General features: G+C 41.3%; 1 protein-coding gene across 1 annotated transcript in view; it reads left to right on the forward strand.

The window, feature by feature from the left end:
• The window catches only part of TRPM8 (transient receptor potential cation channel subfamily M member 8), a 140,812-nt gene that overhangs the window by 65,056 nt on the left and 61,123 nt on the right, over positions 1 to 14,633 (forward strand). The window contains exons 4-6 of the mRNA XM_037849528.1: positions 3,644 to 3,800; positions 4,647 to 4,824; positions 6,304 to 6,476. Of these exons, the coding sequence (XP_037705456.1) occupies positions 3,644 to 3,800; positions 4,647 to 4,824; positions 6,304 to 6,476 (508 nt within the window). The remainder of the gene's footprint in view (positions 1 to 3,643; positions 3,801 to 4,646; positions 4,825 to 6,303; positions 6,477 to 14,633) is intronic.

Raw genomic sequence — 14,633 nt, forward strand, 5'->3', positions numbered from 1 at the left:
CTCCACTGATGTACCAATTCATGCAAATTGGTGCCTGGAGGGCCACCAGCCCACAGACCATCAAGAAAGAGCCAGGCATCTCTCTCAGTCAAGGCTCACCTGAGACAACCCTTACCCTTAGAAGGGAAAAGGGCTCAAGCGTCTGCCTTTGGTTGCAGGAGTGACAGGTGGAGCAAGCTATTCTCTCCCCCATCCTGCAGAGAGCTTGGGTGGGTGTGGACAGGTCCCAGAGGGTAGTGGGGTTGGTAACAGCTATGGAGAGAGAAGAAACAGACTGAGACCCTAGAGCCTATAGTGAAAAGGACTCTGAGAAATACTGGGGAGCAGCCTTGGCTCAGGAATTGCCTTGGCTAAGCAAGATGAAGGACTGAGGAGGTCATGCCCAATTCTGGTTAACTTTTCTTTCTGGGCTTCTCTGAGTGATGCCCTTGTGAACTGTTCCAGAATAGAGGCGAGGTTGCTGCTGGAGGTTTGATTTGGGATCTAGGCTCTAGCTCAACTTTCATAGCTCTAGAAAATATTAACCATTTTGATGGATGTTTTGAGTAAGGATAATTTCCATACATATAGTAATTAAGATTTTGGCTCAAGGAACTCAGGCTAGCTTAAGCTTAAAGGTGTGTGTGTGTGTCGGGGGGGAGGGCTGTGCTTATTATAAGGACACAGGGATATCCTGCAGAACCTTGGAGCAGAGAAGTAGCTGAGCCTCTAGAATGGTTAGAATTCATGATTGGAACACATGGGACACAAAAAACCCTCTGTCCGCCTCTCCTTGCAAGCCTGCTTTCCTCTTGTTCAGGGCAGATACGATGGTGATGTTTTGCCCAGGCCTTCCATGTCATAGGCCTAGACCTGAAGACAGATGGAAGTAGCTCTTTTGGTCCTAAGTACAAGTTCCTTAGAAAGGGACTCATGTCGACCCTGGCTTAAATTCCTACCCTTGACCCATCAGCAAGGACAGTTTCACAGGATTCGGCTGTACGAAGAGGTCTGCCTCAATCCAGCTGTGCAGATGAGGCTGGCGGTCCATCCAAGTGCAGTCTCTAGCACCGACAGCACTGATGTATCGTCTGTGGCCTCCCACTCGGGAGACTGAGCTGCTTGAGAAGATTCCCGCTGGGATGCATTTGTCCCTCATTATCAAATCTCTTTGTTGAGTGGCTTTGGTAGTTGCTTTCACTTCCAGTACTTTGAAAAGCTCTCCATTAGCAGAGTAACTCCAGGCCCATGTAACACAATTGAAGCAGATTGCAGAGCACCCATAAAACTCGCCTGCAAAGCAACTATTTTCTGCTCCTATTTCATTTTTAGACACAGTCACAGAAATGCATAGCACTACTAGCATCTTGTAAAATGAAAATATGGTCCTTTGCCTTTCTGTTCTGTCAAATAATTGCATCAGACATCAACACTTGAGAACAGAGAATACAGTTCTTCTTCTGGGAATGACAACTATGTATACTTAGGACCACCTTCTGGAAGGCAAAAACACCTACTTGATAAAAACCACTGAGGATGGTTGAGGATACAAACCATTTACAAGAAGGCCAATCAATGTATTCATTCATTTGTTTGTTCTTCCTTCATTCAGAGGATGTTTGTTAAATGCCCTTATGTGCCAGGAACACTGGGACAGAGAATATAAGATAGAGTGACTAGCCTGGTGGCACCTTAGCAGGGTTTCCCCAGTTTGTATTCTTTTATTTGGTCCAGACTTCCTAGGGAATACTTGCTCCAGGGTCACTGAATGTGGTTGTCAGAGCTGTGTACCGCACAAGGATGTGTGGGGGCTGAATCCAGCCTGTGCTCGGCCCCTGCACCCTGGCACAGACCAGTGTCTTCCAGAGGAGGCACCCTTTAAAACAGGTTAGCGGTTAGGGTGACCACATACATTGTTGAGAAAACTGGGGGGCTGGTAAGATTGAAGCAGGCACTTATTCTGCCAATAACTGGGCAACAGGTGTAAACTGGGACCATCCTGGCCCTGTCTCACTCATTGTTCCTTTGCTCTCTCAGAAAAAGGAGAGCTCTGCCTCTCTGGCCTACTTCAGTGGCCGAACATGTCTTTACCTTGCTACTCTCCAGGCTCTTTGGGACTGAACTCTGTTCTCCTTCTCCACTGGCCAGGGCCTCCTTGAATCCTTAGCACCTTTGGAATCTTGTCCAAAGATTGACCAGAGAGAGAATAGAGCAATGAGGAACCATGTGTGTGGGGACAGGCAGAAAGAAACCAGGAGGCTGAACAGTGCTTCACTACTAGGGGGCAGATTTGGCCACCATCTTAGTTTGCCAGGGATGCTATGACAAATACCACTGACCAGTTGGCTTAACAATAGGAACTTACTGTCTCACAGTTTTGGAGCGTAGAAGTCCAAATCAAGGTATGGCAGGCCATACTTTTTCCCAGAGTCTATAGCATTTTGATGCCGGGTGCTGGCACACCTTGGGGTTCCTTTGCTTATAAATATATCTCTGAATAGAGGGGTCAAGCAATTGTGGAATAAATTTTTAGATTTTTTTTTCTGCATATTTTATTCTTTTCTCTTGTGAATGCCTTCATTATTCCTTGATTTACATGTATGTACTACTGTAACCTAACAGTTGCTTTAACAGAGCATGTGCCCTACCTGGTTAGAAGTTCAGCATTATTTTAACCTGCATAGCAGGCCTGCTAGGAGAAAGGTTGTGCTAGGGTGGAAGGAAGTGTGTTATTTGTTTGTTGCTCATTGTACTTCACCAAGTGTCATTCTTAGGAAGGGAGATAGATACCTGTCTTTCCCAAGAGATCACAAGCAACTTGAGGCAGGAATGACATCCAGCTCATCTTTGGATACCATAAAGCTCAGCCCAGGTCTGGCCCAGAGTGGGCATTCAATCAGTATTTGTTGATTGATTATAGTCGGTTGGGGAAAGGAGGAGGGGAAGAGGGGTTACCATTCATTGTATATCTTTTTATAGTCTTCCAGTTTTGTATCATGGGTTTTTGTCATCTAATAAAATATTAAATTTAATTCTATTACTCTTTTAATAGAAGAGCTGGTGCTCATTTCGTGCAGCTTGTCCTTGTGTAGCCCAGATTATTGAAAACTCCCCACGCAGCTAATGTTCAGTATGAAAAGGATGTTCCCATTAAATTCTGAAAGACTTTGGGGTCCTCCCAGGGGCCCACCTCCCCCTGTGAGTACAGCCCATGGGGAGAAGGGCTTACCTTCTTGCAGAGAAGTGTTACTGGCCAAGGAAAACTGGCAGCGTTGGTACTGAGGCACCGAGGCACCAAGACCTGCCCCAGGGCTCCCATGTGCCATGAGCCATGCAGGAGTATATACTTCCAGATTTCCAAGAGTCAGTCCCATGACACTTTGGGGCTGCTGACACAGATGGTAAGGGCCTGCTCTTTTCATATCCCCGCTCTCAGCACAGAGCCAGCTTGTTGGTGGATGGCCATCCAATAATGGGGATAAAACTTGTAAATAACTTTTCAACAACCAACTGAGATGATGAGAATAGTCTGAAAAGAAGATTTGGTGGCACAATTTTGTGCTTATTTATTCTCATACTTGGGTTTATTCAAAGAACCAGGATGAATGATTTAAGTAGCTTTAATGAAATCTGGTCCTTCCCCTCCATATCTTCTTTTGCTCAGGGAGAATGTGTGTAAATGTGGCTATGCCCAGAGCCAGCACATAGAAGGCACCCAGATCAACCAGAATGAGAAATGGAATTACAAGAAACACACCAAGGAACTTCCCACTGATGCTTTTGGGGATATTCAGTTTGAGATGCTGGGGAAGAAAGGAAAGGTACATGATGGTTTTCTACTTTCAAAAGCTAATTCCTATGCTAACCCTACTTGGGATACCTTTAGTTACCTCACCTTGTCTACCACACTGAAGGTATGGACGTGACATCCGTGTTGGTCCTCTCTGCTACAAAAGGCTGAATGGATGCTTTGGCCATTGTCCCATTCCATTTGCCTTATGGGTGTTCCTGAGAATACATGTTGCTGTGAATAAAGTGACATTTTCCTCTGTACATGTACACCCCAAGCTCTTATGCAGGGATTTGGCAAAGATGTTCAATGTTCAGAAAGCGTCTCCTCTGAAATCCTTCTGGGTCCCCTGTCTTGGTGACAGTCCCCTCCCCAGGCAGCACCTTGACCCCTCACATCCCCAAGCCCTGTCGTTGCAACCTCAGAACTGGACCCGACTCCATCCATTGCTGGCTCTTCCGGGAGCCTCTGTCCCAGGATGGGCCACCCCAATGCTCGTCTGTCTGGGAGGCAGGGCAGCCTTCTCCCAGCTCTCCCACCCCTGCACTGGTCTGCTCTGTACGCTGCCGTGGCGGGGACTCGTGAAATGTAACTTCCTTCCTGTATCTACTCAGCTTAAAAACCCCAAACGTTCCCACTGCCTTCAGGACAAAGTCCTGAATTCTCAACCTGGCTTGTAAGGCCCTTCACAGTCCTCTAGCCCAGCTGGACACCTGCATCCTCCCGCTGTCCTTCCGGCCACGCTGGTTCCTTCGCTCCCCCACGCGCCCCACCCCAGGGCCTTTGCACCACCCTGCCCCTGCCCGGGACCCTCCTCTGCTCCCATCCTTCTCCCGACGTATAGGCGCTGGTGACGCTTTTCCCTCTGCCCCCGCAGTACATCCGTTTGTCCTGTGACACTGACGCGGAAACCCTCTACGAGCTGCTGACCCAGCACTGGCACCTGAAAACGCCCAACCTGGTCATTTCTGTGACCGGCGGCGCCAAGAACTTCGCCCTGAAGCCGCGCATGCGCAAGATCTTCAGCCGGCTGATCTTCATCGCTCAGTCGAAAGGTGCGAAGCGCGCGCGCTGCTGGGGTTGCGCCGGCAGGTGGCTCGTCCGGACGCAGGTGGCCCATCCAGATGCAGGTGGCCCATCAGGACTGCGTCCAGGACGTCTGTGCAGACAGAGAATTGAGGCGGCCTGTGCCATTCATCCCCAGATCCCAGATGCTCCTAGGAGCTATAGGTTCAGTCATTGCCTTGTTGAAAGCAGGGTCCTCAAATGAATGGACAGACGGGGAAAGCTGCAGGGGGTGCGGGGCTTCACCAAGCAACTCGTAAAAACCAGCAGTATCTTGTGGGTAATTTTATGCTTCTCTTAATCTTCTACAGTTTTTATTGTATTCTTTCTACAAATGAGATTTTACCCAGGAGATTCTGGTGAATCAAAAAAGGAAAATTCAGTTTGTTTACTCTTTATTTTTGAGATCAATGAGGCGCTTTTGGGAAGAGGGACAGTGCCTGGCCGGCTGTAAGCATCGTGTCAGGGCTTGGTGGTCCTAAAGGCAAATAATCCTGGCTTTCTTATTTGAAATGCTTCATTTAGCATTTCATGGCTTTTTAACTTTTTATTTTGAAAAATTTCACATGGATAGAAAAGTTGCAAGAATAATACATGCATCCGTATGCCCTTCATCTAGATGCACAAATTATTAATATTCTCCTATGTTTGATCTCTTTCCATAAATATCCTCATACCGTGTTTTTTTTGTTGTTGTTTTGTTTTTTGAAACATTTGAAAATAGGTGGTAGACAGCCTGACTTTTGGCCACTAAGTACTTCAGTATGTGTCTCTTAAGAACAGGGACATTCTCTTACATAATCTGATACAATTTTCAAACTCAGGAATGTTACATTGACTAACACTGTTACGTAACAAACAGGTCATCTTCAAGCTTTTCTAATTATCCCAACAATGTCCCTTATAGCAAACATATTTTTCTCCTTCTGGCTCCAATCCATTTAGCTTTTCATATCTTTTTAGTTTTCTTTTATCTGGAACTGGCTGGAAGCAATCCCTTAATTGCTTTGCCACATCACTGGATGCGCAAAATTGTGTGATTATAAAATAAAGTTGAATTGTTGGCACCAGGGCCATCCCAGGTGCATCACTCTGTTCCAACCAAGATGAAGGTTTTGGAACAGCAAGGCTTACTTAGAGGCTCAGACACTTATTGGTCCTAAAATGATTCACCAAAGAGGCTGATTAAAGATGCAGATTCCCTGGTCCCAATCCCAGAGAATCTGATGCTGTAGATCCAGCAGGGGTCTGGAATCTGTATTTTTTGATGACCATCTCTTGGAGCCATGGCCCCAGCTCCTCTCCCCCTTCCTTGCCACATGATCTTAAGCCAAGTCCCTTCCCAAGCATGGCTGGCACTGCGTCTCTGATGCTCATGGAGGTGGGGGTTTCTTTAAGAGCCCTGTGCAAATAGGACCTGACCCTTACCCAGCACCTGCTGAACAGTTGCTCTTCTCCCTTGTTGACAGGGGCTTGGATTCTCACAGGAGGGACTCACTATGGCCTGATGAAATATATTGGGGAGGTGGTGAGAGATAACACCATCAGCAGGAACGCGGAGGAGAACATTGTGGCCATCGGCATTGCAGCGTGGGGTATGGTCTCCAACCGCGACACCCTCATCAGGAATTGTGATGTTGAGGTACGTGCAGGACTGGAGCAGGTCTGCAAGGCAATGTGGAAGAAAGGTCGTGGAATGGCCTGAACTTTGCTTGGGGACCTGTGACAGAGCTGGCTTAAAGGGAAGTTGGCACTTTTGGGGACCTCAGACATTAAAAATAAGGATGAAATAATCAGAAAGCACATTTTCCACTTGGGAAGGAGTTAGCAATGGATGTGTTTTGTTCATTAAAATTTGTTCCCAGCACATAGTGTTAGAGCTGGACTCTTTGTCCTTTATAAACATGATCTGAATTTGTACCAAGAGGACTCCAGCCCTGGCTGGAAGCAATCCCTTAATTGCTTTGCCACATCACTGGAATTCAAACCAATTACTGTGGTATTTGGTTTATTTGGCATTAAAAAGACTTTGAAATCACTCTTCATCCCAACAACAGCAATGAACATGTGAGCATGTTTACAGAGTAATCAACATGTAGTTCATGTTTGAAATTTAGGTAGCTATCCTGGAGTTGTGTATCAAGTGTGGAATTTTGAAGATAGCATTTTCTAGTGAGTTAACAACCTCTTTAAGCAACAGATGTTCTACACCCAGAAACTCTGGACCAGATGTTCATAAATATAATCTACACCTTCTTCCCTCTGGGACACCTTAGACATTTAGACAGTAAATGTTAAGGAGTTTTGGAATTGCCATAAATTCTTTTCTCTTAAAATTTTTTTCTTCCTTCTGTGTATCTGTCTCCATTTCTGATGATTATAAAGGGCAGAAATTAGTGGGAAGGGTTTCTTGAGCATCTGCAAGGAGGCATTATGTCAGTCTGGGAAGATGATGGGCTTTGGCATCAGAGAAGTCTGGGTTTGAGAAACCACTCCGCTGCTAGCTGCCTAGCCTTGAGGGAGCAACCTTCTCCACATTTTTATCGTTGTGTCATTGTGGGGTAGATGTATCTCATTGGGCTGTATGAATGGTAGCTTTTGTTGTTTTACTAGGTGCTCTGCCAGGGATGGAAAGATTGTCTCACATCAAATGCCAACTTCACGGGTAAGAGTGGCCTGGAGTAGAATTCTGAGGACGGTGCCAGGCTGGGTAGGAAAGAATGCAATTAGCCATTACCCATGTCTTTGTCATGGGTGTGGAAGCCAACTTAATGGTGGATGCATTACATTTGTTGGTTTATAGAATCACAAAAACAATGCTGTTAAGTAGGCATTTTCACCTCTGATAAGAACAAAAAAAGACTTTGCTGTTTCCCTTGAGGCAGAAATTGATAGAGCCCATTTTTTGTCAGTAAGGAAAACTAGAAATGGATATATAAAGGTGAAATGGAAAGTGCCGTATTGGATACTGAGGAAGAAAGAACAAACAAATGACATTCTGTTAAATAACTATTTTTGGGTCAAACATGATCTTTCAAAAATATAATTGCAGATCACTTAGAAAGCAATGAAAATGAAACATTACATATCAAGACTAGCAGCAAATGGGCAAAACTGCACTCAGAGGGAAATGCATAGCCATATACCTTTATTAGTAGAAATAAGGAAGTAAATAAATAATTCAATAATAATACTAACATCTAGTATTTATTCAATGGTTAAAACACTATTCTGAGGGTTTTAATATAGTTTTAAAATAGTAACTCCTTTACTCTTCCCAACAATCCTCAGACTAAGTATTATTACTACTCACTCATTATAGACGAACAAATGGAGACATAGAGAAAGTAAGAACTTCCTCAACTTACACAGCCTAAGTGGCAGAGCCACTACAATATTCAAACTAACAGTATTCAAACTAACAAATTAGAAAAAAAAAATAAAAACAGCAACAAAACTTAAGGAGAACAGCAGGAAAAGTAATTCAATCAGAAATACATCAATTAGAAAAAAGGAAAAGAATAGGAATAGTCTTTATTCTTTGAAATAGCTCTGGCAATTTAAGGAATAAATGGAACTGAGAAATTCAATGTAATAGATATTGAGAAAAATTGTGAAGTTGCTATACATATGTTAGTAAACCTGAAAATCTCATGGGAACTGATTTTTTTTTCTGTAAAACTACAATTCCCCAAAATTAACTCAAGAAAAAGTAGAAGATCTGAAGAGGTGAATTATCAACTAATGGGCCTCAAGAGCAGGAAAAAATTATCTCCCAAGTTGCTCTGTATGAGGGTTTTCACCCAGCAATTAAAAAAATTCTAGTAATTGCTAATTTCAAAAATGTTTATGGTCTTTCAATGTGTACAGAATCATGGGATATTTGTAAGTTGTTAGAGAAAGAGCAAATTTGTGCCCTTTCTGGAAAACTATTTAGAAATATATATCAAGAGCATAAAAACTTTTCATACCATGGGTCCAGTAATTATACTCATAATAAATACATAACTAGGATATTTAACTTTTGGACAAAGATATTCATTAAAATAATTCTTTAGGAGGGGCAAATTGGTGGCATAGAGAGGAGTGGAATTTAGTTGGTCCCTGGAGCAACTAATAAACAACCAGAACAACTAGTAAATAATCTGGAACAACTGCTGGGGGACAACTGTTACTTTCCACACATCGTACACCAACATGGATTCGGAGGAATGCCTGAGATCACAGCATAAAATCTCTAAGTAAAAACTGCAGAACTGCACTGGGAGCCCCATCCCCCCATGGCAGGCTGAACTGTAAGACCTCACTGTAGGAGAAAGCAACATTCCTGGAGCAAGTGAATATAGCTCAGCCAGCTCCAACTGGGGTTTTAATTAACAAATGTGGACTGCTGAATACAAGCTACAAACATAGACAAACCCCTAACAAGTAGACAGAGGCTGACCTTTAAGAGCCAGAAAATGCTGGTGCCCTGAGAAAGGGAGCCCGGAAGAACAAGTGCCCTCTCTGACTGATGGGCAAAACTCAGGGCAGGGGGGAGGTCATGGACTGGCTCTGAAAGGGGGCTTTCTTTCCTTTTTTCTCTCTCTCAACCTGAGTGGCTCAGTGGAGAGAGCCTCAGTCATTTTCAGTTCGCAGTGCTCTGACCCAGACAGGGATGGAGATAGCAGAGTCAGAGAGACAAAGGAGCCAATTCAGATGCAGAAGATAACTCCCTAGGGGGGCCGTATCTTTCCTCAGAGGAAGGAGGTGGGGCCCAGCTCTAGTGCCAGCCCTCCCTTCAGAGCTCAGACCCCAGGCCTGGGGGGATATAATCAAACCAGAAACAACCTAAGCTGAGAACTAAAGGGGCCACTCCTCCTTACACCAGTCGGGAGTGACAGGCTGACAGATACCACCTGCTGGGCAGGTTAGCAAAAGCACAGCGGCTAGAGGCCTCACAGGAAAGTCTGCCAGTCTTCTAAGATGCACCCTCAGGGAAACTTGAAACTGAATATAACCCCATTCTGAGACCTGAAACTCTGGTCTGGGAAAATCTGATTGGGGTAATCAAGGAAACCAGATGCCTAGACAATGGAAAACTATAAATTACACTAGGAAAAAGGAAGATATCGCCTAAAGGAGCAAACTTACACCTCAAGTAAGATACAGTTGAGATACTGTTTCACTTTAATGAAACAATCAATTAAAGATTTTCAAAGAAATATGCTAAATCATTCAAAAACCAAATCAACAAGTTCAGGGAAGATATGGCAAAAGAGATGAAGGACATAAAGAAAACATTGGGCAAACATAAGGTAGAAATTGAAAGTTTGAAAAAGCAACTGGTAGAATCTATGGAAATGAAAGGCACAACATAAAAGATCAAAGATGCAATGGAGACATACAACAGCAGATCTCGAGAGGCGGAAGAAAACACTCAGGAACTAGAGAATAAGACACCTGAGATCCTACACACAAAAGAACAGATAGGAAAAAGAATGGAAAAATATGAGCAACACCTCAGGGAATTGAATGACAACATGAAACAGAAGAAGAGAAGGGAAAAGGGGCAGAAGCAATAATAGAGGAAATAATCAATGAAAATTTCCCATCTCTTATAAAAGTCATAAAATTATAGATCCAAGAAGTGCAGCATACCCCAAACAGAATAGATCTGAATAGGCCTATGCCAAGACACTTAGTAATCAGATTATAGAATGTCAAGACAGGGAGGGAATCCTGAAAGCAGCAAGAGAAAAGCGTTCCATCACATACAAAGGAAGCTTAATAAAACTATGTGCAGATTTCTCAGTAGAAACCATGGAGGCGAGAAGAAAGTGGTGTGATGTATTTAAGATACTGAAGGAGAAAAACTGCCAACCAAGAATCCTATATCCCACAAAACTGTCCTTCAAATACAAGGGAGACTTTAAAATATTCTCTGACAAACAGACATGAGAGAGTTTGTGAACATGATACCTGCTCTACAGGAAATACTAAAGGGAGCACTACAGACTGATAGGGAAAGACAGGAGTGAGAGGTTTGGAGCACAATTTTGGGTGATGATAGCACAGTATGATTGAAAGAGGAAGTTTGGGAGCATGTGGGGCACCAGAAGGAAAGAGAAAGATAAAGACTGGGACTGTATAAGTCAGTGAAACCTAGAATGCTCAACAATTGTGATAAAATATACAAGTATGTTTTTACGAGAGGGAGAGCAAATGAATGTCAGCCTTGCAAGGTATTAAAAATGGGGTGGTATTGGGGAAAAAATACAATCAATGCAAACTAGAAACTATAGTTAACAGAAACATTGTATTATGCTTCCTTTAATGTAACAAAGGCAATATTACAAAAGCTAAATGCCTATAAGAGGGGGCCATAAGGGAGGGGTATGGGACTCTTGGCATTGGTTGTTTGACTCTTTTATTGTACTTTAGTTTAATTCTATCTTTCCTTTTGTTGCTCTTTAGCTTTTTTTTTTTTTTTTCTTTTATCTCTCTACATTCTTTGACTCTTTCTCCTTCTTTGTGGAAGAAATGGAGATGTCCTTATATAGATAGTGGTGATGGTGGTGAATGCCTAAATACATGATTATACAGGGAACCATCAGTTGTTTACTTAGGATGGAATGTATGGTGGGTGAAGAAAACAGTCTTAAAAAAAATGGGTTGATGAAGAAACCTTGAGGGCATTATATTGAGTGAAATAAGTCAGACACATAAGGACAAATATTGCAGAGTCTCACTGATATGAACTAACTATAATATGTGAACTCATAGACATGAAATATAAGTTACCAGGATATAGAATGAGGCTAAAGAATGGGGAGCAGTTGCTTATTATGAGCAGAATGTTCAACTAGGTTGAGCTTAAATGTTTGGAAATGGACAGAGGTGATGATAGTATGTTATTGTGAGAATAACTAACAGTGCTGAATGGTGTGTGAACATGGTGGAAAGGGGAAGCTTAAAGTCACGTATGTCACCAGAAGGAAAGTTGGAGGTTAAAATATGGGAATGTATAAAATAGTGAATCTTGTGGTGGACAATGTCTGTGATTAACTGTACCAATATTAGAAATCTCTTTCATGAGCTAGAACAAATACATGACACTATAACTAGAAGTTAATAATAGAGGTGTATATAGGGAAAAATATACCTATTGCAAACTATGTAGTTGGTAGTATTTAAAAATTCTCTCATCAACAGTAACAAATGTATTATACCAATACTATGAGTCAATAATGGAGGGAGGGTGGTTAGGGGTATGGGAGGATTCGAGTTTTCTTTTTTGTCTTTATTTCTTTTCTGGAGTAATGAAAATATTCTAAAGATTGAAAAACAATTGTGGTGATGGATGCACAGCTGTATGATGATACCGTGGGCAATTGATTTTGCACTTTGGATCTTTGGATGATTGTATGGTATGTGAACAATCTCACTAAAATTAAATTAAAAATTTAAATAATTCTCTAGTAGCCAAGATTTGGCATAAACCAAAAACTCTAGTAAGATCATTAAGAGGCAAAACTTCAGGTAGATTACCTGAATGAAGGAATATTATGGAGCCATTAAAATGCTGTTTTCAAATTTTTCTGCTACTGTGGAAAATATTTCTCATTTTGAGTAGAAAATGATAAGAATGATGTAAATCAATATTGATGACTAGAAAAGAAATAGAAGTACCCAGATCTTGATGGTCTCTTTACAGGGTTGTGGTATTAAGCATGATTTTAATCTTCCTCTTATACTTTTCTGTGTTTTCCATGTATTCTACAATAAGCATGTATTATTTTTAGATACTTAAATAATTGTGTTATTTTTATTCCTTTTACGTTTCTGTTAATCATAATCTGGCAACAGGGAAGTTTCATGGCAAACTCCTATGATCTTGTGGTCAGCTTCCTTCTTTCTTTTTTTCTGTCTTTTGTATAAGTTGAAATGAATAATTGTTAATAACAACTTGCTTGACCCTCTCCTAATGTGTGATTTCTACTCAGTGCTTCATTACAAAACCCTGCCACTGGCAGATGGGGCTGTACTGGGACTCAGATTTAGTTGACCAGAAACAATGCTGCATTTCACAAGTCCTAAATTTTCATACTATTTTGAAGATCTTCAGGATTATTTTACCCACCTTCCATCACCTGTTTTTCTTGAGTCAGTACTACACTTTAAAAATCATTGCTGTATTACATATGTGTTTAAAAACACAAACTTTCCCTCATTATTCTTGTGTATCTAGTTTTTCTTTCCACTTACTTTTTCATTTTACTTTACAATCTCTTTTTCAAGATACACCCACAAAATACAACAAACAACAACAACAAAAAATCACACTCACTGAGTGGAATCATATTAAATCTTTAAACTGATGCAAAATCAAGTCCTCTTCCAGTAATATATGTCTCTCAATTTATGCAAGTCTTTGTCTTTCAGGAAAGTTCTACATTTCCTCTCATTAGGTCCTACATATTTCTTGTTAACATTATTTGTAGAGAGATTATATTTTTGATATTATGATTAATGGAATCTTTACTGACTTTGATGTTTTGAAATGACTTTTGCTATTATACATAAAAATATTGATTTGTTTGTTGTCATTTTGAGTCAGGCACTTTTATGAACTCTCTTCCTATTTCTGTAAGAATTAGGTGATTCTCTGGGGTGTTCTAGGTTTGTGACAATATTAGTGGTAAATAATGTTACTTTTAAAATCAACTCTTCCATTTAATTTTACCTTCTGTTTTTTGCTCATTTTGTCCAGAATAATGTTAAATAATAGTGATAAATATCCTGTTAAGATACCTGTTAGCATCATTAGTGGAAATGATTCTAGTATTTCACCTGTAAATAGGATGTTAAATAAACATGTATTTTAAAATGTGTATATAAGTATCAAGGTTAAATATACACATATTTTTAAAACTCATCTAAAGTACTCTTACTTTTATTTCTAATTTATATATTTTTAAAATTGAGAATGAAAGTTGGGTTTTACAAAATGTCTTTTTGTATCTGTTTTGTTGTTGTATTTCTCCTTTAACCCCAAATTTGATGAACCCTGGAAACAACGCTAACTGCTCCTTAATAAGCCCACTGGATTTAATTAGCCAATAATTTCTTAGGATTTTTGTATTCCTGTTCATTGGAGAGCTTGACCCTTGGCTTTTCTTTTGTGATTGTTTCCTTGTTACAGTTTTGGAATCAGAGTTGTCTACTGGGAGAGTATAAATGAAATGGGAATTATTTGTTCCATGATAGTTTGTAGGACTTCTCCATCAAATGGCTGGATGATTGTCTTGCAAATATTATTTCATGAGTCATATCCAGGACTCTTTTACTTGGAGCTCCTGCCTGGGCAAGGACCACTAGAGAATGAAACTGTAACTTTTGGACTGTCCTTTCTACTTGGCCTTTATTCTGATTGTATATACATCTTGGTACAATCAGTAACCTTGGCCCCCCCAGTTGGGTTTCCAACTAGTATTCTTGGAGTCCAGGTTGAAACACCTTTTAATGCAATCCTGATATTTTAAAAACTAAACATCTTCGAATGGGACTCGAGATGCAGGAATTCCTTTCTTTGTGCTCCCACAGCGGTTTTTTCATTCTCTGGCATTGAGTGTTAGGACAGAGTATCTGTTTAATTGCTTCTTTTTGTGCTCTCTTTTTGCTTCTCAAGGGCAAAGATTTCATCCTGTTCGTTCTCTAATCCCTAGATCCTGGTGTGGGGCTTGGCATATGGTAGATTCTGATAAACGTGCATGTGTGTATAGCAATGTCTACCTCTACTTTTTGCCTTGTATTAGAC

This window comes from Choloepus didactylus, chromosome 9 (genome assembly GCF_015220235.1).
Source record: "Choloepus didactylus isolate mChoDid1 chromosome 9, mChoDid1.pri, whole genome shotgun sequence".
Classification (NCBI taxonomy): Eukaryota; Metazoa; Chordata; class Mammalia; order Pilosa; family Megalonychidae; genus Choloepus; species Choloepus didactylus.